At 50.7% G+C, this 20,276-nt stretch overlaps 1 protein-coding gene across 1 annotated transcript in view; it reads right to left on the bottom strand.

Annotated features, from left to right (window-relative positions):
- Ccdc33 (coiled-coil domain containing 33) overlaps positions 1–20,276 on the bottom strand; it is a 128,603-nt gene that overhangs the window by 64,483 nt on the left and 43,844 nt on the right. Inside the window, exons 6-9 of the mRNA XM_045160581.1 lie at positions 17,954–18,087; positions 11,389–11,498; positions 6,386–6,477; positions 4,251–4,371 (exon numbers count right to left, since the gene is read on the bottom strand). Of these exons, the coding sequence (XP_045016516.1) occupies positions 4,251–4,371; positions 6,386–6,477; positions 11,389–11,498; positions 17,954–18,087 (457 nt within the window). The remainder of the gene's footprint in view (positions 1–4,250; positions 4,372–6,385; positions 6,478–11,388; positions 11,499–17,953; positions 18,088–20,276) is intronic.

The raw sequence follows: 20,276 nt of genomic DNA, 5'->3' as shown, positions 1-20,276 counted from the left end.
GAGACTTAATGGTCAATAAATAAGGTGACTAATATATGAAAAACAACACCCATGCTTAGGAGGAGACCCCCACCCCTCCACCCTCCATTGGACTTTGCTATTTTCTAGGTTAGGTGTCTGGAAGGTTTTACCCTCAGGAGTGGTTAGCCATCTGAGACTGGGTGATTTCGAGGCGGTAGGTTCTGTGTCTTTGAAGACAGCCGGTATGGTTGCATCCTATGCTGGCACTTTGCATGACATGTGGCAAAACACATTTCTCACACTTAGGTACATCTGACTTGGGATTTCTGTTACTTGGAGCCACATGCAACTGGGGCAGTGGTGAGGCTGGTATAAAAAGGGGACATTTGGTCTGGAGAGACGACTTAGTGGTTAAGGCACTTGCCTGCAAAGCCTAAGAACCCAGGTTCGATTCTCCAGGTCCCACGTAAGCCAGACGCACAAGGTGGCACATGTATCTGGAATTCATTTGCAATGACTAGAGACCCTGTGCATCCATTCTCTCTCTCTGTCTCTCTCTCCCTCTCTCTAATAAATAAAAATAAAATCTTTAAAAAGGTGACATCTGGGGTTGGAGAGATGGCTTAGCAGTTAAGGCGCTTGTCTATGAAGCTTAAGAATCCATGTTTGAAATCTCCAAGTCCCACATAGCCAGACAGTGATGCCAGCATGCAATGTCACACGTGCACCACAAGGGGGAGCATGCATCTAGAGTTTGTTCACAGCAGCTGAAGGCCCTGGCGCACCCATTCTTTCTTTCTCTGCCTCTTTCTCAAAATAAATAAATAAATAAATAACTTTAAAAAAGGGGGTGGGCATCTGGCACTCGAGGAGGTATGGCTCTGAAGGGGACAAAAGGACTTGAATGCTTGGCCAAGGTTAGCTTTTCAGTTCTAGCAACCTAATAAGGCCGGAGTCAGTAAGTCGGGAGGAGCTGAGCAGCTTGTCAGAGGTCATATAGCTAGCAAACCACAGAGCTGAGGTCTGATGCGGGTCTGCTGGGTCCTGCTGAGTACATTAGTGGCTTATGGGAAATTCACAGTACCCCAGGATGTCAAGGAGAAATGGTCTTAGACATTACTTAGCCCAGTCCCCACTCTGTCAATTGCGGAGATGAGAGATGAAGTTCACAGGGACAGGGCCGGGGACTGTGTTTTGGTCTCAGGGCTGCTGGTTGCAACCCTTTTTGGGCAAGGCCTTGTCCACTGCTCCCCCGTGCCATTCCTGTCTACTACAGACCCCCCCTCCCCTCCCTATTCTTCCTGCTGGCACTTAGGTACCTCTATGCAGGCTGCCAACCAGTTCCCTCTCAGTGCTGGGTCATCTTTAGCAAGTATCTTGCCATTGCTGGGCGTCACAAGTGGGAAAGGCTTTGGGGGAGTCTCACATGGAGGGATTGTTTCCCCCCCCACTCACATGAGTTAGGTAGAAGAGGCAGCCAGAGCAGTGGGGAATGAAGGGGCTTGCTCATTAACACAGGCAGCCCCTCCTGGCCCCCTGGGACAGATTCTGATTGGTTCATAATTTTCTGGGCAAATGCGGGGCCATGTGTGGGATGACTCTGGGGAAATCAGGCTGAGGATTGGTTTGGGTTTGAAGCTTTTGTCCCTCTGGTCCCCCTTTATCCCACTCTTCCCTGTATTACCGCTCCTGCCTGTGAACCTTCTTCAAATGTCTTTGTCTTTACATGAAGGCTGGGGCTCCAGAGGAGAGTCTTGATCTCATTTTGCAGTACCAGACATGAGCATTAGTGGGCAGACAACTGAAGAACCCTCTGTCCTCCAAGGCTTCTAGGAGTGTTGTGACCATTGTACAGAGAAAGCACAGACGGCGGGAGCAGATCAGACTGGCCGTTCCCTGGGCCCAGCCATGTCCTATGTTTCCTCTCCCCAACACATCGCCCTTCTGTCAACAAGCACTGTGTCCTGGTTATCTGTCCTTCACCCTGTGCTCTTGCTGTTCTCGACTGCACGACACTAATCCTTCCCTTATCAGAAAGTCAAGGCTGGGATGGAGAGATGACTAAGTGGTTAAGGTGCTTTCCTGCAAAGCCTAAATGACCCACGCTCAGGTCCCCAGGACCCACATAAAGACAGATGCACAAAGTGGCACACGCATCTGGAGTTCATTTGCAGTGGCAGAAGGCCCTGGTATATCCATTTTCTCTCTGATTGCAAATAAATACATAAAATTTAAAAATATTTTTTTATTTTTTAGTGAGAGACAGGGACAGAGGGAGAGAGAGAGAGTGAGAGAGAGAACTGGCATGCCAGGGCCTCAGCCACTGCAATCGAACTCCAGACCCTCACGCCACCTAGTGCGCACGTGCAACGTTATGCTTGCCTCACCTTTGTGCATCTGGCTTCTGTGGGATCTGGAGAGTTGAACATGGGTCCCTAGGCTTCGCAGGCAAGTGCCTTAACTGCTAAGCCTTCTCTCTAGCCCTAAAAAATGCTTTTTAAAAAAGTCAAGATTAAGCCAGGTGTGATGGTGCATGCCTTTCTTTAACCTCAGCACTCGGAAGGCTGAGGTAGGAGGAGCGCCATGAGTTTGAGGCCACCCTGAGACTACATAGTGAATTCCAGGTCAGTGTGGGCTAGAGTGAGACCTTGCCTTGAACCCCCTCCCCCCAAAAAAGTCAAGAGTAAGCCAGCTGTGGAGCTAATGCCTCTTATTACTGTGCTAGGGAGGCTGACGTAGGAGGGTGGAGAGTCTGAGGTCAGCCTGAGAGACACAAGGAGTCCCTGCCTCCAAAAAATAAAAAATTCAAAACCTGGTCTCCCTAATAAACTGGGCCTCAACATCCCTCTCCTCTGATTTATTAAACACATATTGTAGGGCTGGAGAGATTGCTCAGTGGTTAGACACTTGCTTGCAAAGCCTAATGGCCCAGTACCCACATAAAGCCAGATGCACAAATTGGCGCAGGCCTCTGGAGTTTGTTTGCAATAGCAGGAGGTCCTGTCATGCCCACACTGTCTGCTCTGTATATCTTTCTCATATATGAATATTTTAAAAAATAATAGAGGAGGGAAGACAAAAGACATTAATGGGAAGGGGTTGTGAATAAAATACATGATGTGCATGTATGGAAATTGACAATAAAAAGCTTAAAAAAATGATTGCAGTAAAAACACATAACACAGGATTTGCCATTTTCAGAGTGTAGTTTGGTGCTAAGTACACTCATATTGTTGAGCAACCACCCCCACTACCACAGCCTCCCACACCTGTGAGTCAGTAGCTCTGCGTTTTCCTTTCCCAAGCCCTTCGCAACACTATCCTATTTCTAAAAACAATATTATTTATTTATTTGAGAGAGAGAGAGGCAGATAAAGAGAAAAGACTGGGCATGGTGTCACACGCCTTTAATCCCAGCACTTGGGAGGCAGAGGTAGGAGGATCACCATGAGCTCGAGGCCACACTGAGACTACATAGTGAATTCCAGGTCAGCTTGGGCTAGAGTGAGTCCCTACCTTGGAAAACCAAAGAAAGAGAGAGAGAGAGAGAGAGAGAGAGAGAGAGAGGGAGAGAGAGAGGGAGGGAGAAAATGGTTGCACTAGAGCTTCCAGCTGCTGCAAATAAACTCCAGATGTAGGCACCACCTTGTGCATCTTACGTGGGTCCTGGGGAATTGAACCTGGGTTCTTTGGATTTACAGGCAAACCCCTTAACAGCTAGGCCATCTCTCTAGCCCTGCTTTTTGTCCCTATGGAAAGGCTGAATCCAAATGCCCTGTGAGAGGTGGAATCTAAAGTATCTTCTCCCTTTCTCCTGTTTTTTTTTTTTTTTAAGTTTATCTCTTTGTTTTCCATTTTGCTTATTTACTTATTTGAGAGAGAAAGAAAGAGTGCACCAGAGCCTCCAGCCACTGTAAACAAACTCCAGACGCATGTGCCACCTTGTGTATCTGGCTTACATGGATACTAGGGAATTGAACCTCGGTCCTTAGGCTTTGCAGGCAAGTGCCTTAACCAAGACATCTCCTCTGGTTTTCATAGTTGTGACAGTCCTTTCTGGTTTGCTATTAGATTAGACATGATCTGGGCAGGTGCTTAATGTTTCTAAGAGTTTCAAGGACAGCTTCTTTGTAGGACAAAGGAGGCCAGCACGCAGCAGTGGGACGCAGCAAACATCTTCTATGAGTCGGTGGAGCTACTGGTTGATGGTGTGAATGAATGAATGTACTGGGGTGTTGCTGGGAGTGTACCCACTCATTTGGGGGGGAAATGCAGAGGAACAGCCATACCTGAGGGCATCCATTCTGACTGACTCGAGGCACATCAAAGTTCATTGGTGATGAGATTGGGAAGGAGAGCGGGGTGAGCGGCAACCCCACAGAGGCTTGGTCCCCACTTGCTTGGTTGCTCCTAGGGAGGGCCAAGAGACAAGAGTTGGCACTCCCACCTTATGGCCAGCCTGCAAATTGGGACTCCCACGGGGACTCTGCATTGAGGTGAGACTGAAGTGGCCCGCCCCATTCAGGCCAGGATCTGGTGACATGCTAGTGATCTCTGGCTTAAGCCTTGGGAGAATTTATCTTGGTCAGGAGATGGACTGTGTGGCTCCCAGGTTCCCTTAGTTGTGATTTGAGGTGGCCTTGGCTACATCAAAGTAGGTCAGATCTCCTATCTGGAAAATGTTTCATTTCCACACTTCATTGTTTTTTTTATGAGACAGAGTATGTGGTGGGGGGTGGGGAGGGAGAAAGAAATGACACACCAGGACTTCTAGCCACTGCAATAGAACTCCAGACACATTTGCCACCTTGTGCACATGCATGACCTTGTGCAGCTGGTTTACATGGGCTCTGGAGTGTTGAACCTGGGTTCTTAGGCTTCACAGGCAAGTGCCTTAACCACTAAGCCATCTCTCCAGCCTCCACTTCGTCTTTGAAAGATCTTATCAGAATAATTTCTCTCTGCCTTGTAGGAACCGTGGCTTAAGCTTGAGGGGTGCAGAGAGCCTTGTGCTTGGGGGTTGCGTGCACACATGTGTATATATGTGTGGGGGTGCTTTACTCTGGGCTCACTGATGTGGATATCAGTGTATCAGGCTATCAGTCATCTTTGCTCCTCGAACAAACAAGGGGGGAGTCATAAAGTATAAAAATGGGCTGGAGAGATGGCTTAGCAGTTCAGGTGCTTGCCTGTGAAGTCTAAGGACCCATGTTCAACTCTCCAGATCCCATGTAAGCCAGACGCACAAAGGCGAGGCAAGCGCAAGGTCGCACATGCCCACTAGGTGGCATAAGCATCTGGAGTTCGATTGCAGTGGCTGAGGCCCTGGCACACCTCTCTGTCTCTCAAATCAAAAAATATAAAAATAGAAGCCGGGCGTGGTGGTGCACACTTTAATCCCAGCACTTGGGAGGCAGAGGTAGGAGGATCGCCATGAGTTCAAGGCCACCCTGAGATTACATAGTGAATTCCAGGTCAGCCTGAGCTAGAGCAAAACCCTACCTCAAGAAACCAATAATAATAATAGTAATAATAATAATAAATAAAAATATAAAAACTCCGAGAGTGCAGACGAGTCAGATGGTCTCCTTGGGCTGTTAAGGGTAGATAGCTGACCCCAAGGCAGGTGCTGCTGCAGACAACACAAGTTCCCTGGGGAGCGTTCTCCTCTGTGGCCTTCCAGAGGAGGTCTCAGGGCTGGGTGACAAGTTGGGGCTGAGACCAGGACCCTTTTAGGAGGCTGAGGGAAGGAACTTCTAGGCAGAGCTAATATCAGGAGTTCCAAGATGGCCTTAGGCTACCAAAGGGACAAACTAGAGCCTGGATCCCTGAGCCTGGAATGGCAGATCACCTTGGGCAGAGCTGGCCCTGGGCAGATGGAGAGACAACCTTATGGTCTCCACATACACTGTTCTCTCTCGTTCTTCAGGTTAAACCCACTGACCACTCTCAGGAGAGGTCCCATGTCTCCTTTCTGGGGACTCAAGGACTCCTGGGGAAGAGAGGCCAGGCCTGCTGTGGGAAGCTCACGGGGACCTCAGAGCTAGGGGTTAGAGGAGCTTAGCGGGGCTTTGAGGGATGGGGCTTTTCCAGAGTTCATTGCATCAGCTTGTGGTGGGCTGGAGAGATGGTTTAGTGGTTAACATGCTTACCTGAAAAACCAAAGACCCCAGTCTGATTCCCCAGGAGCCATGTAAGCCAGATGCACAAGGTGGCGCTTGCATCTAGAGTTCATTTGCAGTGGCTGAAGGCCCTAGCACACCCAGTTTTTCTCTCCCTTTCTCTTTCTCTATATATACTTCTCTCTCTCTCTCTCAAATAAGTAAATAAAGTAATTTAAAAAAACAATCAGACGGTGGTGACAACAGCTTCTCCTCATCCCAATCCTCTGTCCTCCACCCTTCCTCCTCTAAACCACACTCACTTAAACTCAGTGTAGTTGGGAACCACCCGGGCAATCACCGCCATGGGGTTACTGTTGTTGACCAGGGGCTCGTTGACTCCACGGAGAAAGACCTGGAGAAGGGAAGAGAAGGCAGGTGAAGCCAGTTCGGCCCAGGATCTTCCTGAGATGGCCAGTCTGGCCGCCACCTTTCTCCCTCATGCAGTCATCCTGTCTCCACCCCTTGAACTGTTCCTTTCTGCCCATGAACCTCTTGCTCGTGGCTTTCCTACTTCGGGAAACTGCTTCCTGGGCCTAGCCAGGGCAAGAGCTCCTGGCTTTCTTGGGGCACTGCCGGAATGCAGCAGTGAGATCTCACCTGGGGGACAAGGTGTGAACAAGAATCAGGACCTGGGAGGAGGTCTAGAGAGGTGTGCACCCAAGCTCCTCTGTTTCTGCCAATTAAAAGGTCAAGGGCTGGAGAGATGGCTCAGCGGTTAAGGTACTTGCCTGCAAAGCTCAAGGACGCAGGTTTGATTCCCCAGAACCCATGTAAAGCCAGATGCACAAGGTGGCTCATGCATCTGGAGTTCATTTGCAGTGGCTGGAGGCCCTGGCATTCCCATTCTCTCTCTCTTTCTCTCTCTCTCAAATAACTAAATAATTTCTTTTAAAGGTCAAAAGCCTGGTTTGGGCTCCTTCTGGGTTATGAAGGGCCTGACTAGCTTGTGAGAGGTCACACTATAAATGGAGGACATTGAGTCTTTTTCTAGTTTCTTCAAATGCACTAGGCCTCAAGGTCAGAAGTCATGACAGGCATCCTTCAGACTCCCCTGACTCACACCCCATGCCATCACCCCTGGTACTTACTTGCCATGGGGCTTTTCCCACCAAAGGCAATTTTTGTGTGTGTGTGTGTGGTTTTTAAAAAATATTTTTATTTTTTTTTATTTGCAAGCAGAGGAAGACAGAGAAAAGACAGAGAGAGAGAGAGAGGTGGGGCAGAGAATGGATGCAGTGGGGCCTCTAGTCACTGCAAACTCCAGCTGTATGTGCCACATTGTGCACTTGGCTTTACGTGGGCACTGGGGAATCAAACCAGGGTCATTAGGCTTTGCAGGCAGGTGCCTTAATTACTGAGCCATCTCTCCAGTGCCCCCAAGGCCATTTTGAATGGGAGTCACCAGTACTGGCATCTCCTGGCCCACACACCTTACTATTTTGCCAAGGCTTGCATGGGCTGGCCTGTCTGCTTATAGCTCCTGCCAGCCCCTCAGCCCCTTCTTTTTGGCTGCAGACTCTTTCTCTCTCTGCTCCTCACGTGCTCTTGTTCATGCTTCTGGTCTTTGTACCTTCCGACCCCCCCCCTTGGGCCCTTGGCCCCCCCTGCCAACTCATCCCAAGCTGTTGCTTCTCCTAACCTAGAATCTATGGCTTTGCCTTCTATGAGGCTCTGACCAGGCATTAAACAGCCCAACCCATTCCCTGAGCCCCTGAAGTACTCATCACAGCTTGTGTTTTCTTGTTAATTTTCTGTCTATGTCGCACACAAGGATGGGAATCTCATTCACTGCTGTGGTCCCAGATTTTAGCACAGGGTCAGGCATGGAGCAGAGGTCGATGATGCTTGTCGGATGGATGAGGAAAGAGCGATAGAGGGCAAGGTTATCTCTGTTTCTGAGTAGGAAGGAGAAAGACAGAGGGGAACAGGGAGACCTGGGGACAGCGTGGGAGAGATGGCAATAACCTCAGGAGGCTTGGGATTAAGCTGGCCTCAAGGGATGGGTGAGGTCTTAAGGGTGAAGAGCAGAAGGAAACACCTGAGGAACCACACTTCTGGAATGCCTGGGATGAAAAGTCTTTACTGGGAGACCTTGGCTAGTCCCAGGGCCTCGCTTTCCCAGTGCATACAGTGAGGGTTCGGGACATGTTGCGGTCAGTTTCACATGGCTGGAAGAAATCACCTGACCAAGAGCAGCTTGCGGGTAAAAGGGTTTATTTTGGCTAACAGACTCGAGGGGAAGCTCCACGATGGCAGGGGAAAACGATGGCATGAGCAGAGGGTAGACATCACCCCCTGGCCAACATCCAGTGGACAACCGCAACAGGAGAGTGTGCCAAACACTGGCATGGGGAAACTGGCTATAACACCCATAAGCCCACCCCCAACAATATACTCCCTCCAGGAGGCATTCATTCCCAAATCTCCATCAGCTGGGAACCTAGCATTCACAATACCTAAGTTTATGGGGGACACCTGAATCAAACCACCACAGGCCATGATCTCTGGTCCTTCTTGCTCTGGTCCCAGTGAGCTTGGACTGTAACGTGTTCTGACTCACCTCCCCTCTCTTCCCCTCCCTCAGCACTCTCCCTAAGGCCCCTCTGCCTAGACCCACCTCCGCTGGGTGCTAACTCCACACCTCGTGAGCTAATAAGTACTTAAAATGGCCCTCAGTGCCTTTCAGCTCTCCGTGGGGATTTCCAGTGAGTCTCTGAGGTCACTAGAGAGCTCTCAGGTCCTACTTCTCACAAGAAGTCCGACAGGTGGCAGGCTCGGGATCCAAGGTATGTGGGAGGGGGACCTTGTACCTGCCTGCTGCTGACAGCGTTCCCAGCACACTGGCTCGTGACAGCCATGAGTTACAGAAGTAATTGCCTTGCTGTGCCCTCTGGTCTGCTGTTAGGAGCAGGCAGCTGCTCCTATGGCTGTACCTGTCACATTGCCAGGAAAGGTGTCTTTGCCAGAGCAAGGATGGGCTGCTGGAGCCAGAGAGGTCCAGATACTACCAGGCATGCCAAAGGACTAGGGTGGAAGTGGGCAGAGCAATCGTGTTGGGGAGGTAGTCACCTCACACAGCAGTGATTGGGGGTCCGGGGGATGACAGCGAGGTCATGATGTTAGCATTCTTCCTTGTTCACACGTGAGCCAACAGCTAGCGGCTGTCTGCTCACATGTAGGAAGAGATGGGATGGCCTGCTGGTTTCTAAGGGATGTTTGTAGATGAAGCAGAGATGTGGTTCAGGATCTGCAGGTTTTCCATGCCAGACTCTACCTGCATCTCCGCGTGCCCGGTGTGAATGGGGCTGGAGAAAACCATCTTGCCCTACCTAGCTCACAGTGCCATGGTGGGAGGTCAGGTGGACCCTTCTGGGTTAAAATCCGGAGCTTGGATCCTGGGGATCACTCCTGGACCTTGCTGGATGTGAAGCCACAGTCCAAGGAGAAGGCCAAGGAAGCAGATCCTTATACTATGTCTACCTTAAGCATCAACCGTCTCTCCTGAGGCTGTCCTTGGGGGTGAAAGGAGAAGAGGGGTCAAGGCATGGAGGTCAGGCCCATGCTGGGCCCCAGATCTGACTTGCCCAACAAACAGGGCTGTGTAAACATCCGTTGGGTGAATGAGGGAGCAAATTCCTTCATAGAAGAACCAGGAAGGGCCAGAGAGCCCGGGAGTTTTATTTGTGGATTTTAGGCCCTAGGGCAGGGGTCAAGACCCCATGAGAGAAGGACGGAACTGAGAATAGCCAAGGGCTGGGCCAAGGTGGGGAACACAGGCTTCTTGTCTCCACATCCCTGAGACTCAGGTTGTCCAAAGGCTGTAGGGGGCCTGAGTCCCCCCCTTCTGCGTAGGGGTGTGTGAGGAGCAGAGGCTCCAAGGGCCACGAGGCAATGAAAAGCCAGGGCATCTTTGTCCCAAATCAGGGTCGATCTTCATAAACTACCCTGGAAATTTTTGGGAAGGTACAATTCCTTTTTCTTCCCTTTACTCATTTCTTCCCAGACCCTTCCGCTTCACACTGTCAGGCTAGCCACAGGCGACCGAGGGCAGGGGTCCACAGGCCCACCCCACAGTTAGTACGCACAGCCAGTACCTCCAGAGCCGTGTGATCACAGCCGATGTAGCGGGGGATGAAACTGCCCTTCCGAACCACAGTTGCGTATAGTCGGGTCTTGGCGGGGACGTCGTCAGCTTTTCCAGACTAGGTGGGGTAGAGACGGGGGGGGGGGGGGGGGGAACACGTGGAAGACACTAAGAAGAAGAGAGCCTAAGGGGCAAGGCCTGGCCATAAATCTAAGCCTGTGTGGACGCTCACTTGGCATTGCTCCACCAGGATGCTAGCTGTAATTAAACCCTCATGATCCCTGTGAGCCCTTCCAAAGAGATCAGTCCCATAAATCACCCCCTTTCCAGTTGAATATTTCATCACCCTCACAAGGTCCCCAGCCTGTCTCTCCTCTCGGTGAAGATGTGATAACGAGGCCTGGGTTATAAGCGGACAGTGGGCTGCGGCCTGACGGGGATGCTTCCAGAAGGCAGCCCTGCGAATGAGTAGTGGAGGTCCCAGTACTCTTCTTTAAAAAGTATTTTATTTATTTGAGAGAGAGAGAGAGAATGGGCGTGCCACTGAAAACAAACTAGATGCATGCGCTCCCTCGTGCATCTGGCTTATGGGGGTTCTGGAGACTCAAACCAGGGCCCTTTGGCTTTTCAGGCAAACACCTTAACCACTAAGCCATCTCTCCAGCCCCGGCCCCAGTATTCTTAATGAATATTTGGCTAGAAAATGGCAGGCCTGAGACAGGAACCCAGACAGTCTGGCCTCACGCTGTCCATTATCTATAAACTGCTATAGGAGTCTGGAGTGAGCGTTGTGGGAGAAGAAAATGATGTTTCTGTTCATGGTGGTCCCATGCCTGGAACATACTAGATGCTTCATAAGTGAATTTCCCCCTCCCCCAATAAGCACAGAGGAATCTAGGTAAGGACTGAGGGGCCCCAAGGCTTCCCACTCCAGGCTAGTGGCCAGCTGTCCTCTGGCAGGTGCGTTCTGGGGGAGGCTTTGCGTGTCACGCGTATGCCCGCATCTCTGAAGACTTCTTCTGCCCAAGCAGCAAGCAGAGGGATCCTTTGGCTTCAAAGAGTGTGACAACCTGGGCTCACCCTCCTCTGTTCTCTGGGGAAGCATCAGAGTACTTCCCTCCCATCAGCTCTCCCTCCTCTGGCCAGAGGGGAGGCCCAGAGACCGGAACTCACACTCACCTTCCCCAGCTCAAAGTGGTAGGGGTGGAAGACACGTAGGTACTTGATGGGAATCCTGTAGGACAACAATTCCTCTTTGCTTCTGTTGTCCATCACCTTGAGGACCATATCTGGAGAGGGAGAGAGAGAGAGAGAAAGAGAGAGAGAGAGAGAGAGAGAGAGAGGGAAATGAGCTTTGTTTTAAGACAGCGAGAGGTAAGCGACGTTGCTGAGAGCACAGGCATGGGCCACATGCTGGCCAGCATGCGTGTGGATGTGTCCCTATTTCCTCTGAACTGAACGTCCCTTCCTGCAGGGAGGAGGGAGACTCCTAAAACTCAGGAAGTTAATAAAGTTTACAAAGTTCTGGGAGATCAGAGCGTTACAAGAACTTACCAGGCCCTTCCTAAGGCTAGGAAAATAATAAACAGTGGCTAGGGTGGGGCTGTCCAGTGGAGCTCCCAGCAAGTTGGGCAAAGAGAGCCAGGGACGCAAGAGATCCAGGGCTGCAGCTTTTGTGAGTCACCTCTCATGCAGGGGGGAGGGGGGCTTTTTGGTGATTGCTCTGAGTCACCCATGCTCCTGTAAGTAACTGTCATGAATTTGTAAGTTCACCAGCCTAAACTTGGGTGGAACTGTTTCTTTGTTTTGTCATGGTGTCCTATATAGGGTAAATAGACATTTGTTCAGATCTTTTTTGGGAAAAAAAAACATATGACATATGTACATGTGGGAAACATATATAAGCATATAAACTCACAAGCACTGTCTGTATCCCTGCTCAGGACAAGACTCTATTCCAAGGGCCAGAGAGATGGCTTAGTGGTTAAGGTGCTTGCCTGCAGAGCCTAAGGGCCCAGGTTTGATTCCCCAGTACCCACATAAGCCAGATGCACAGGGTGGTGCTGCATCCAGTTTGTTTGAAGTAGCTAAAGGCCTTGGAACACCATTCATTCTCTCTCTCTCTCTCAAATTACTAAATACAATATATTTTAAATAATAAAAATAAAGAAGACTCTATTCCAGATGCTGTTGGGACTCCACAATGTAAGGGAAGTCCCAGTTCAGGGATGGACACACAGAGCCAAGTCCAACACTTCCTGATAACAGACACACTCATGTGCATAGTGTCACATGCCACAGGCACATGCTACATTGCAGATGCTACAGGTACGTAGCAATAGTGTCCCAAGACCCTTTGCCTTGGTCATACACACTACCAACAGCTCCTTAGGCAGGACAGGGAGGGCTAACGTCCCGCATGTTCAGGTGAGGAAACTGAACATCAGCAAAGAGATGATCCACACAAGAAATCTTCCAGCGTACACCTAGAGAGATGGCTTAGTGCTTGAGGTGCTTGCCTGCGAAGCCTAAGAACTCATGTTCCAATCTCCAGGTCCCACATAAGCAGTGACATGAGCGTGCAATGTCACACATGTGCACAAGGGGGCACATACATCTGGAGTTCATTCGCAGCAGCTGAAGGCCCTGGAGCACCATTCTCTCTCTCTCTCTCTCTCTCTCTTGTTTGTTAATTTTTATTTATTTATTTATTTAGTTTTTTTTGAAGTAGGGTCTCACTCTAGCCCAGGCTGACCTGAAATTCCCTCTGTATTCTCAGGGTAGCCTTGAACTCACAGCAATCTTCCTACCTCTGCCTCCCAAGTGCTGGGGTTAAAGGTGTATGCTACCACGCCTGGCCTTGTTTATTTTTATTTTTCACAGAGAGATAGAGATAGAGATAGAGATAGAGATAGAGAGAGAGAGAGAGAGAGAGAGAGAGAGAGGGAGAATGGGTGTGTCAAGGCCTCATCTGCTACAATCAAACTCCAGATGCTTGTGCCACCTAGCGAGCATCTGTGACTTTGTGCTTGCCTCACCTTTGTGCATCTGGCTTACATGGGATCTAGAGAGTAGAACATGGGTCCTTAGGCTTTGCAGGCAAGTGCTGTAACTGCTAAGCCATCTCTCTATCCCTCTCTTTCTCAAAAATTAAAATAAAAGAAATCTTCCAGTGCAACTATCTATAAAAGTCTACTTCATCTAAATGAACATTAACATGCATGTAGTGGGCACATGCATGTGGAAGCTAGAAGACAGCCTTGGGTGTCACCCTCAGGAATATCATTCACAGTTTTTTTAAACAAATCTTTTGATTTATTTTAATTTTATTGGAGACAGAGAGAGGGATAGAGAGAGAGAGAACAAGAAAGAGAGAGGGAGACAGTGTTCATGCCAGAACCTCTAGCCACTGCAAACGAATTCCAGATGCATGTGCTATGATGTGCATCTGGTTTACGTGGGACCTAGAGAATTGAACCTGGGTCCTTAGGCTTTGCAGGCATGTGCCTTAACCACTAAGCCATCTCTCCAGCCCCATTCACAGGTTTTGAGACAGAATCTATCATTAGCCGAGAGCTCACCAATTAGTCCAGACTGACTGTGTCCACCTCTCTCTCCAGTGCCGGGACTACAGGCGTGTGCCACCACACTCAGCACTTGCATGCGGGTACTGGGGATTGAATTCAAGTCCTCATGCTTGTATGGCTAGCGTCTTACTGACTAAGCTTTCTCCAGCTGAAAAAATTTCACAGTAAATATCGCTATCCATGTTTTAAAAATATAACTGGTGGCCAGGAGTGGTGGAGAATATCTTTAATCCCAGCACTCAGGAGGCAGAGGTAGGAGGATCTCCATGAGTTTGAGGCCACCCTGAGAATACATAGTGAATTCCAGGTCAGCCTGGGCTAGAGCAAGACCCTACCTCGAAAAACCAAATATATATATATATATATATATATATATATCTCCAGTGGATCTCAGAGAAGTCATGTAACTGGATCAATGTCACACAGTTAGAAAATGAGTAAAGAGGGCTGGAGAGATGGCTTAGCAGTTAAGTGCTTGCCTGTGAAGCCTAAGGACCCCGGTTCGAGGCTCTGTTCCCCAGGTCCCACGTTAGTCAGACGCACAAGGGGGCGCACGCATCTGGAGTTCATTTGCAGTGGCTGGAAGCCCTGGCGCACTCATTCTCTCTCTCTCTCTCTCTGTCTTTCTCCCTGTGTCTGTCACTCTCAAATAAATAAATAAAAAATGAACAAAAAAATATTTTTTAAAAAAAGAAAATGAGTGAAGAGCAAAACTAGATTTAGTGACACCTTTTGTGAAAATATGTGATTGGAGGAGGAAGAGACAGGGAAGGAAAAAATGAGAAGAAGTATGAAGAAGGGATGATATGAAAGAGGGAGCTGGAGGAAAGGGGGAGATCAAGGAGATCCCAAGAAGAACTGGAAAGGGAGGACTGGTGGCGAGTTCTCTTCTCAATGGAGGATGTTTCAGAACCATGGACAGTTGCTGGTCCTCACTGGCTTGAAAATGGGGTGACTAGGGAGTAGAGGAGGCAGCTGGGGGCTTACTAACTGGTTTTCCTTTCGTAGAGAGACAGACACTAGCCAAGAGCGGGGCACATGGGATCCATGCTCACAGGAAAGAGGTGGGAAAGGGGCATCAAAAAGTCTTGAGGTTAACTTGAAGCAAGTATGGTTAAAGCCAGGGCTTGGAAGTCCGCAGGGCGGGTTCTAGTACCAGATACTAACTGGCTCTCTGTGATGTGCCACAGTCATGCAGTCTTTCGAAGCTCAATTTACTTGCTCTGCAAAGCATTAGTACTGTAGACAAACCAAAAGGAATACTGTCCATCTCCTAGGATGGTTGAGGGAGGAGAGTGGTTCAAATGATCAGATGCTGCACAAATGCACTGTCTTGCTAACCATCTACATCTTTGTCTCTACTCACCCAGCCCTGAGCAGACCCGGCAAGATTAATCTGGGCCATTCTAGGGCTCTCGGACAAGGCCACAGCAGCCATGGAGGAGGTAAGCCCCTCGTGCCCACTCCTCGTGGGTCTGAGTCCCCAAATCGGGTTGAGATTTGTGGCGGCCCCACACTCTGCCATCCCCAGACATCCCATCTCCACGTCAGCAGCTGGCATAACGGAGGGGACTTGACAGCTATTCTTCCATGCTCCTGTCTTTACGCTCCAGACATGCCTCATCAGCTTTCTCTCTGGGCATTGTGCCCTTCCGGCCTCCCACCACTCCCCTTTTGTGCAGCCAACACTCCATCTCTGCCTCCTGCCCGTTTTGGCCTTGGCCCAAGCTCTGAAACTCCCCTTTGCTTTTTCATTAACGCGTCCTTGAGCTACCCCACATCCTCCTCCCACCTCTTGGCCTGGTCCCCCCTCCCCCACCCCCACTGCAGACATCACCACAGCAACCTGTTCAAACCAGTTTCCAACAAGCAGCTTCAATCTGCAAAGAGGTGCCTGCTAATGTTCCTCGCCTGCCCAAGTGGTCTTGCCACCTTCCTGTCCCTCCTGCAGTTAGTCCTGATACCTCTCTGCCACAAGGAGGATCCATGGCTAATGACATCATAGCATCCTTCCCTCTTTCACCTCATGCATGGGCAGCATGGCAGGGTTCCGCTCACCATACCCCTAACATTCTCCTATGCACGCACACTCATGCCGTGCTAAATGCATGCCACCATCCGGGTATGTCTGTTCACATAACACACAGCTGCAGTCAGATAACACACACACACACACACGCGCGCGCGCACATACACACACATGCGCACACATGTATGCATGCAGAGATACAGGTACGGACAATAGATATGCGCTAACATTCACACAAACACATGAGCCAGCCAGCGTGCAGGCATTCACAAAATGAATACACGGGCACACACGAGCATCTGCACGAAATCCTAGGTCAGTTGTTTTCCTCCTCTTCTGCGTCTCCTCAAACTCCTACAGCCCCATCTATTCCTTTGCAAGCAGGAAACAATTCTCCATCCTGACCTAGACCTAGGAAGTCCGCTCTGTTCCCTCTCTTCCTCCCGCAGCCTTTGGCAGCCAGCTTTTGCCTCTTTGTGATGTGAACAAGGAGCGTGGTTTTGTTCCAGGGGAGAGAGTTAAAAGGTAGAGCTAGTCGGGTGTGGTGGCGCACGCCTTTAATCCCAGCACTCCAGAGGCAGAGGTAAGAGGATTGCCTTGAGTTTGAAGCCATCCTGAGACTACATAGTGAATTTCAGGTCACTCTGGGCTAGAGTGAGACCCTACCTTGAAACCCCCTACCTCAGAAAAAGAGCTAACACCTGTCCTTGCCCAAAAAGCCACCCACAAGGAGCTAGGATGATGTTCTGACTAGGTGGGTCCGGAGGAATGGCTGGGCATATCTGGATCTGTGTTGCAGGGCCTTGTGCCAGTGACCTCTGCAGCCCTGGTATCAGCCAGTTGGTACTCCTGGGGGCTGATGCCAAGGGCTTCCCTGAAAGTGGATGTCAGATGGATTCACAGCATGGAATGCACAAGTGTATGCAATGCCTACCTGGTGCTTGGTCTGAGACCAGGGAAGCACTGGCCAGGGATAAGGAGTCACTATAGAGGCACTCACAACAACAAAGAGGTCCAGGGCAGGTGCTTCCTGACACAAGCATGAGGATCTGAGTTTGGATCCCCGGAGCCCACATAAATGCTAGCCGTGGTTGCATGGGCCTGGAATCCCAGAGCCAGGGAGACAGGGACAGGGAATCCCTGGAGTTCACTGGATAGCTAGTCTTGCCAAATCTGTGAGCTTTAAGTTTAGCAAGAGATACTGTCTCAAGCTGGCTTAGCAGTTAAGGTGCTTGCCTGTGAAGCCTGAGAGCTCATGTTCGAATCTCCAGGTCCCACGTAAGCCAGGCACACAGCGATGCAAGTGCACAATGTCACATATGCGCACAAGGGGGCGCACGTGTCTGGAGTTCATTTGCCGTGGCTGAAGGCCCCGGGGTGCCCATTCTCTCTCTCTCTCATAAATAAATAAAATAATAATTTAAGAAGAAATACTGTCTCAAAGAACAAGGTGGAGGGTGACTGAGGAAGACCTATGATGTTCTGATGTTGACCTCTGGCCTCTACATGCACCTGTGTACACAGACACACATGAGCCAGTAAGCATATACACACCGTGTGCACACACACGTGCAAAAGAAAAAAAATATCCAAACACAAAAACTGAAATGGAAGCGGCGAGAACCCTGGAGCACCATGGGTGAGGGACGTGGTGCTGAGTCCTAGGTCCTGTGCTCACTGAAGGCTCATGTCTGGTTGAGCCAGTTGTTAAACTCCCCTGGATCTCGCTTTTCTAAGCATTGGGAACAGCCTGGCTTCTCTGAAGAGGTGGATACTCGGATGCTTAATTCATGGGGACAATCCAGGAAACTATAATGCGCCATTTCAGTGGGAGATGGCAGTAAGAACCACCATGAAAATAATAACAACAGTCATAAAAAAAGATAAGCTCGCCTTGTCTGGCAAATTCATTTACGTGGAACATCTCATTTTTCCAGCAGGCTGGGGAGATGAGGCGTGATGATATTATGATTTTTTTTTTTAAGTGCTTTTTATCGGAGCCCAGGGAGGCGTTCAGGTGGCCTCCAGCAGTGTTGACAGGAGCCTGCTTTTGCCTTCCGTAGCAGGTGGGTCTCTGTTCACTGCGTCTCCCACGGAAGCCAGGTCTCCCCAGCCCCCCCAGACTCACCTTCTCGTCCCACATCCTCTGCCTGGAGCTCCACTTTCACTGTATCCCCCCAGATTGGGGTTCTGGTGGGTTCGGAGGTCACAGAGGTGACCGCGCTGGAGCTCTGCTTGCTGTCTTCCTCTGAAGTGGTATTCCTGAGGAATGGGGGGGGGGAAGGGCACAGGTGAGTCAGAGGTAACTATCCTGCCTGTTGTGTGCCACCCCCAAACCCCATTCTCACTCTCCTGTCCATAAATCTGAGCGGAAGGTAGACAGAGTGTGGGCAGCGGAACTGTGCGCTGTTCTCCTTAGCTACCCACTCTGGGTCTGCATTTCCCTGAGCCAGGGCTGGCACACATGCTGAGCTCTGGACCTCTGCAGTGGCTCACACCCATACCTCTGCTAACCTGCGGTACCCACTGTATGCGGGACCGGGTGCTGGGAGCTTGGCACAGCGCAGAGGTGAGGGCTTTCTGGCCCTCAAGCTCTCAGGCTGCCAGGGCCAGCCTGTGCCTAGGGAGGCAGAAGGCAGCTCAGTGCAGCCTGCAGGTGTGTAGGATAACAGTTCCCTGTGGTCCAGGGCCACCAGACAGCTCCATGAGAGAGTTAATAGCCCTGTGTTATTTTCAGGCTGTAAATGGCGCTGCTACATTAACTGTAGCGGTGGCGTTGAGGAGGGAGGAGTCCTCCCTGCTCGCCAAGAGCATGTAGGAGGAGAGCTGTCACTGCGCACCCAGCAGGGGAGGTCTGCTTGCTACCTGGCTCCTCTGCTGCCTCTTTGTCATTTCGTCCTAGCTCCGTGGCTGGGGCTGACTTGAGGGATATGATGCCACCCTGTGCCCTGATTGCGCCTCTTCTTCAATATTTTATTTTATCTATTTACTTGAGAGGAGAGAGAGAGAGAGAGAATGGGTGCGCTAGGGCCTCCAGCCGTTGCAAACTCCAGACACATGCACCCACCTAGTGCATCTGGCTTACGTGGGCCCTGGAGAATTGAACCGGGGTCTTTTGGCTTTGCAGGCAAGCATCTTCAGCGCCAAGCCATCTCTCCAACCCTGGTTGTACATCTTAATAGCCAGCCTCCCCACCCTCCCCCCAAAGCCAGAGACCTGAGAGCTCTTGAGGCGCGCTCTTGCCATCAGCCCACCACTGTGACCTGAAGGGGACCTGTTGCACCTGACAGAGATGGAGGCAGACAGCAGTGACAGTGGAAGGAAAGCGGCATGCTACGGGTGTGTGAGGAAGAAAACAGTCCTTCGACATCCCAAATGTCAGAAAGCCACACTTGCATGGTGGTGGGTGGGGGTGAGGGTGGCTCCAGGCACCTTCAGGTGGCTCCGTGTGCCTAGAGAAGACACAACTAAGGATGTGGCGATTCATACACTCACAATCACCATGGTGACAGGACTGAGGTCGGAACCTATGACCTGCACTTGCCAGAGTGTCTTCTACCCTCGTCTATCAAGGACCCCTGCCGTCTCCCCTTTCTACTTCAGTCCCCGGGTGGGTCACAGGAGGACCACCAGATGTGAAGAGATGATAAAGTGGATGGAGGAAGGTCAAGAACTTTCCTCTGGGCCCAGAAAGAGTTAAGTCTCCCCTAGTCTCCCCCCACCCCCACAAGAGGTGCTTGGGTAGGTGAGTGAGATGGAGCGGAAAGGGAAGTCCCGGCGGGGTGGGGGGGAGGCTTTTAGCAGGTGGGAGGCTGTCAGGGTAATGGCTTTTCCTGGCACGGCTGACTCCTCTGGGCCTGATGAGAATCTAGAAACTGGAGAGCAATGGGGAGGGTGGGGGGGACGCTCAGAAACCAACTTACTCCTTGCCCGCTGGGCATGAGGCTGAATTCTAGGTCCCCAGGCTCTGAAGGATCTAAGGGCTCCCGGCGCAATCTTAGGGAGCCAAGAGCCCCTTTTCCAAGAACTGCGCTCCTGCCAGCTCTCTGTAAGGACATTTCTCCCTCCCCATCCCCAAAGCCCTGAGCTAGCTCTAGAGCCTAGCGGTGGGCACTCAGGGGCTGGGAGGAGCTATGACTGGCATCTGTTTCGTCAGACATAGCAGAATGGGACTGGGGTTGGGTTCAGAGACGGGCTGCCACTGTCCTGGGCTTCAAGCTTCAAGGAAAATGTAACCCCGCCCAACCCAAACCACTCCTCCTCCCCCGGGGTGCAGGAGGAGTTATGTATCTTTGACAAACTCCAGCCCCAAGTCTATATAGTCCTGGGAGCTCCCGTTCCAGCAGGGAATGAGGACCGGGCCAGGTCCCAGCGCAGCTGTGAGCCGAACAGGATGACAACTTTACGTTCCTTCTATAAGGTCACCAGGAAGAGAAAAATGCGGCGCCTGG

This window comes from Jaculus jaculus, chromosome 10, assembly GCF_020740685.1.
Source record: "Jaculus jaculus isolate mJacJac1 chromosome 10, mJacJac1.mat.Y.cur, whole genome shotgun sequence".
Taxonomy (NCBI): Eukaryota; Metazoa; Chordata; class Mammalia; order Rodentia; family Dipodidae; genus Jaculus; species Jaculus jaculus.
Note: the sequence above shows the minus strand (reverse complement) of the source record. Positions and strands in the feature narration are given on the sequence as shown.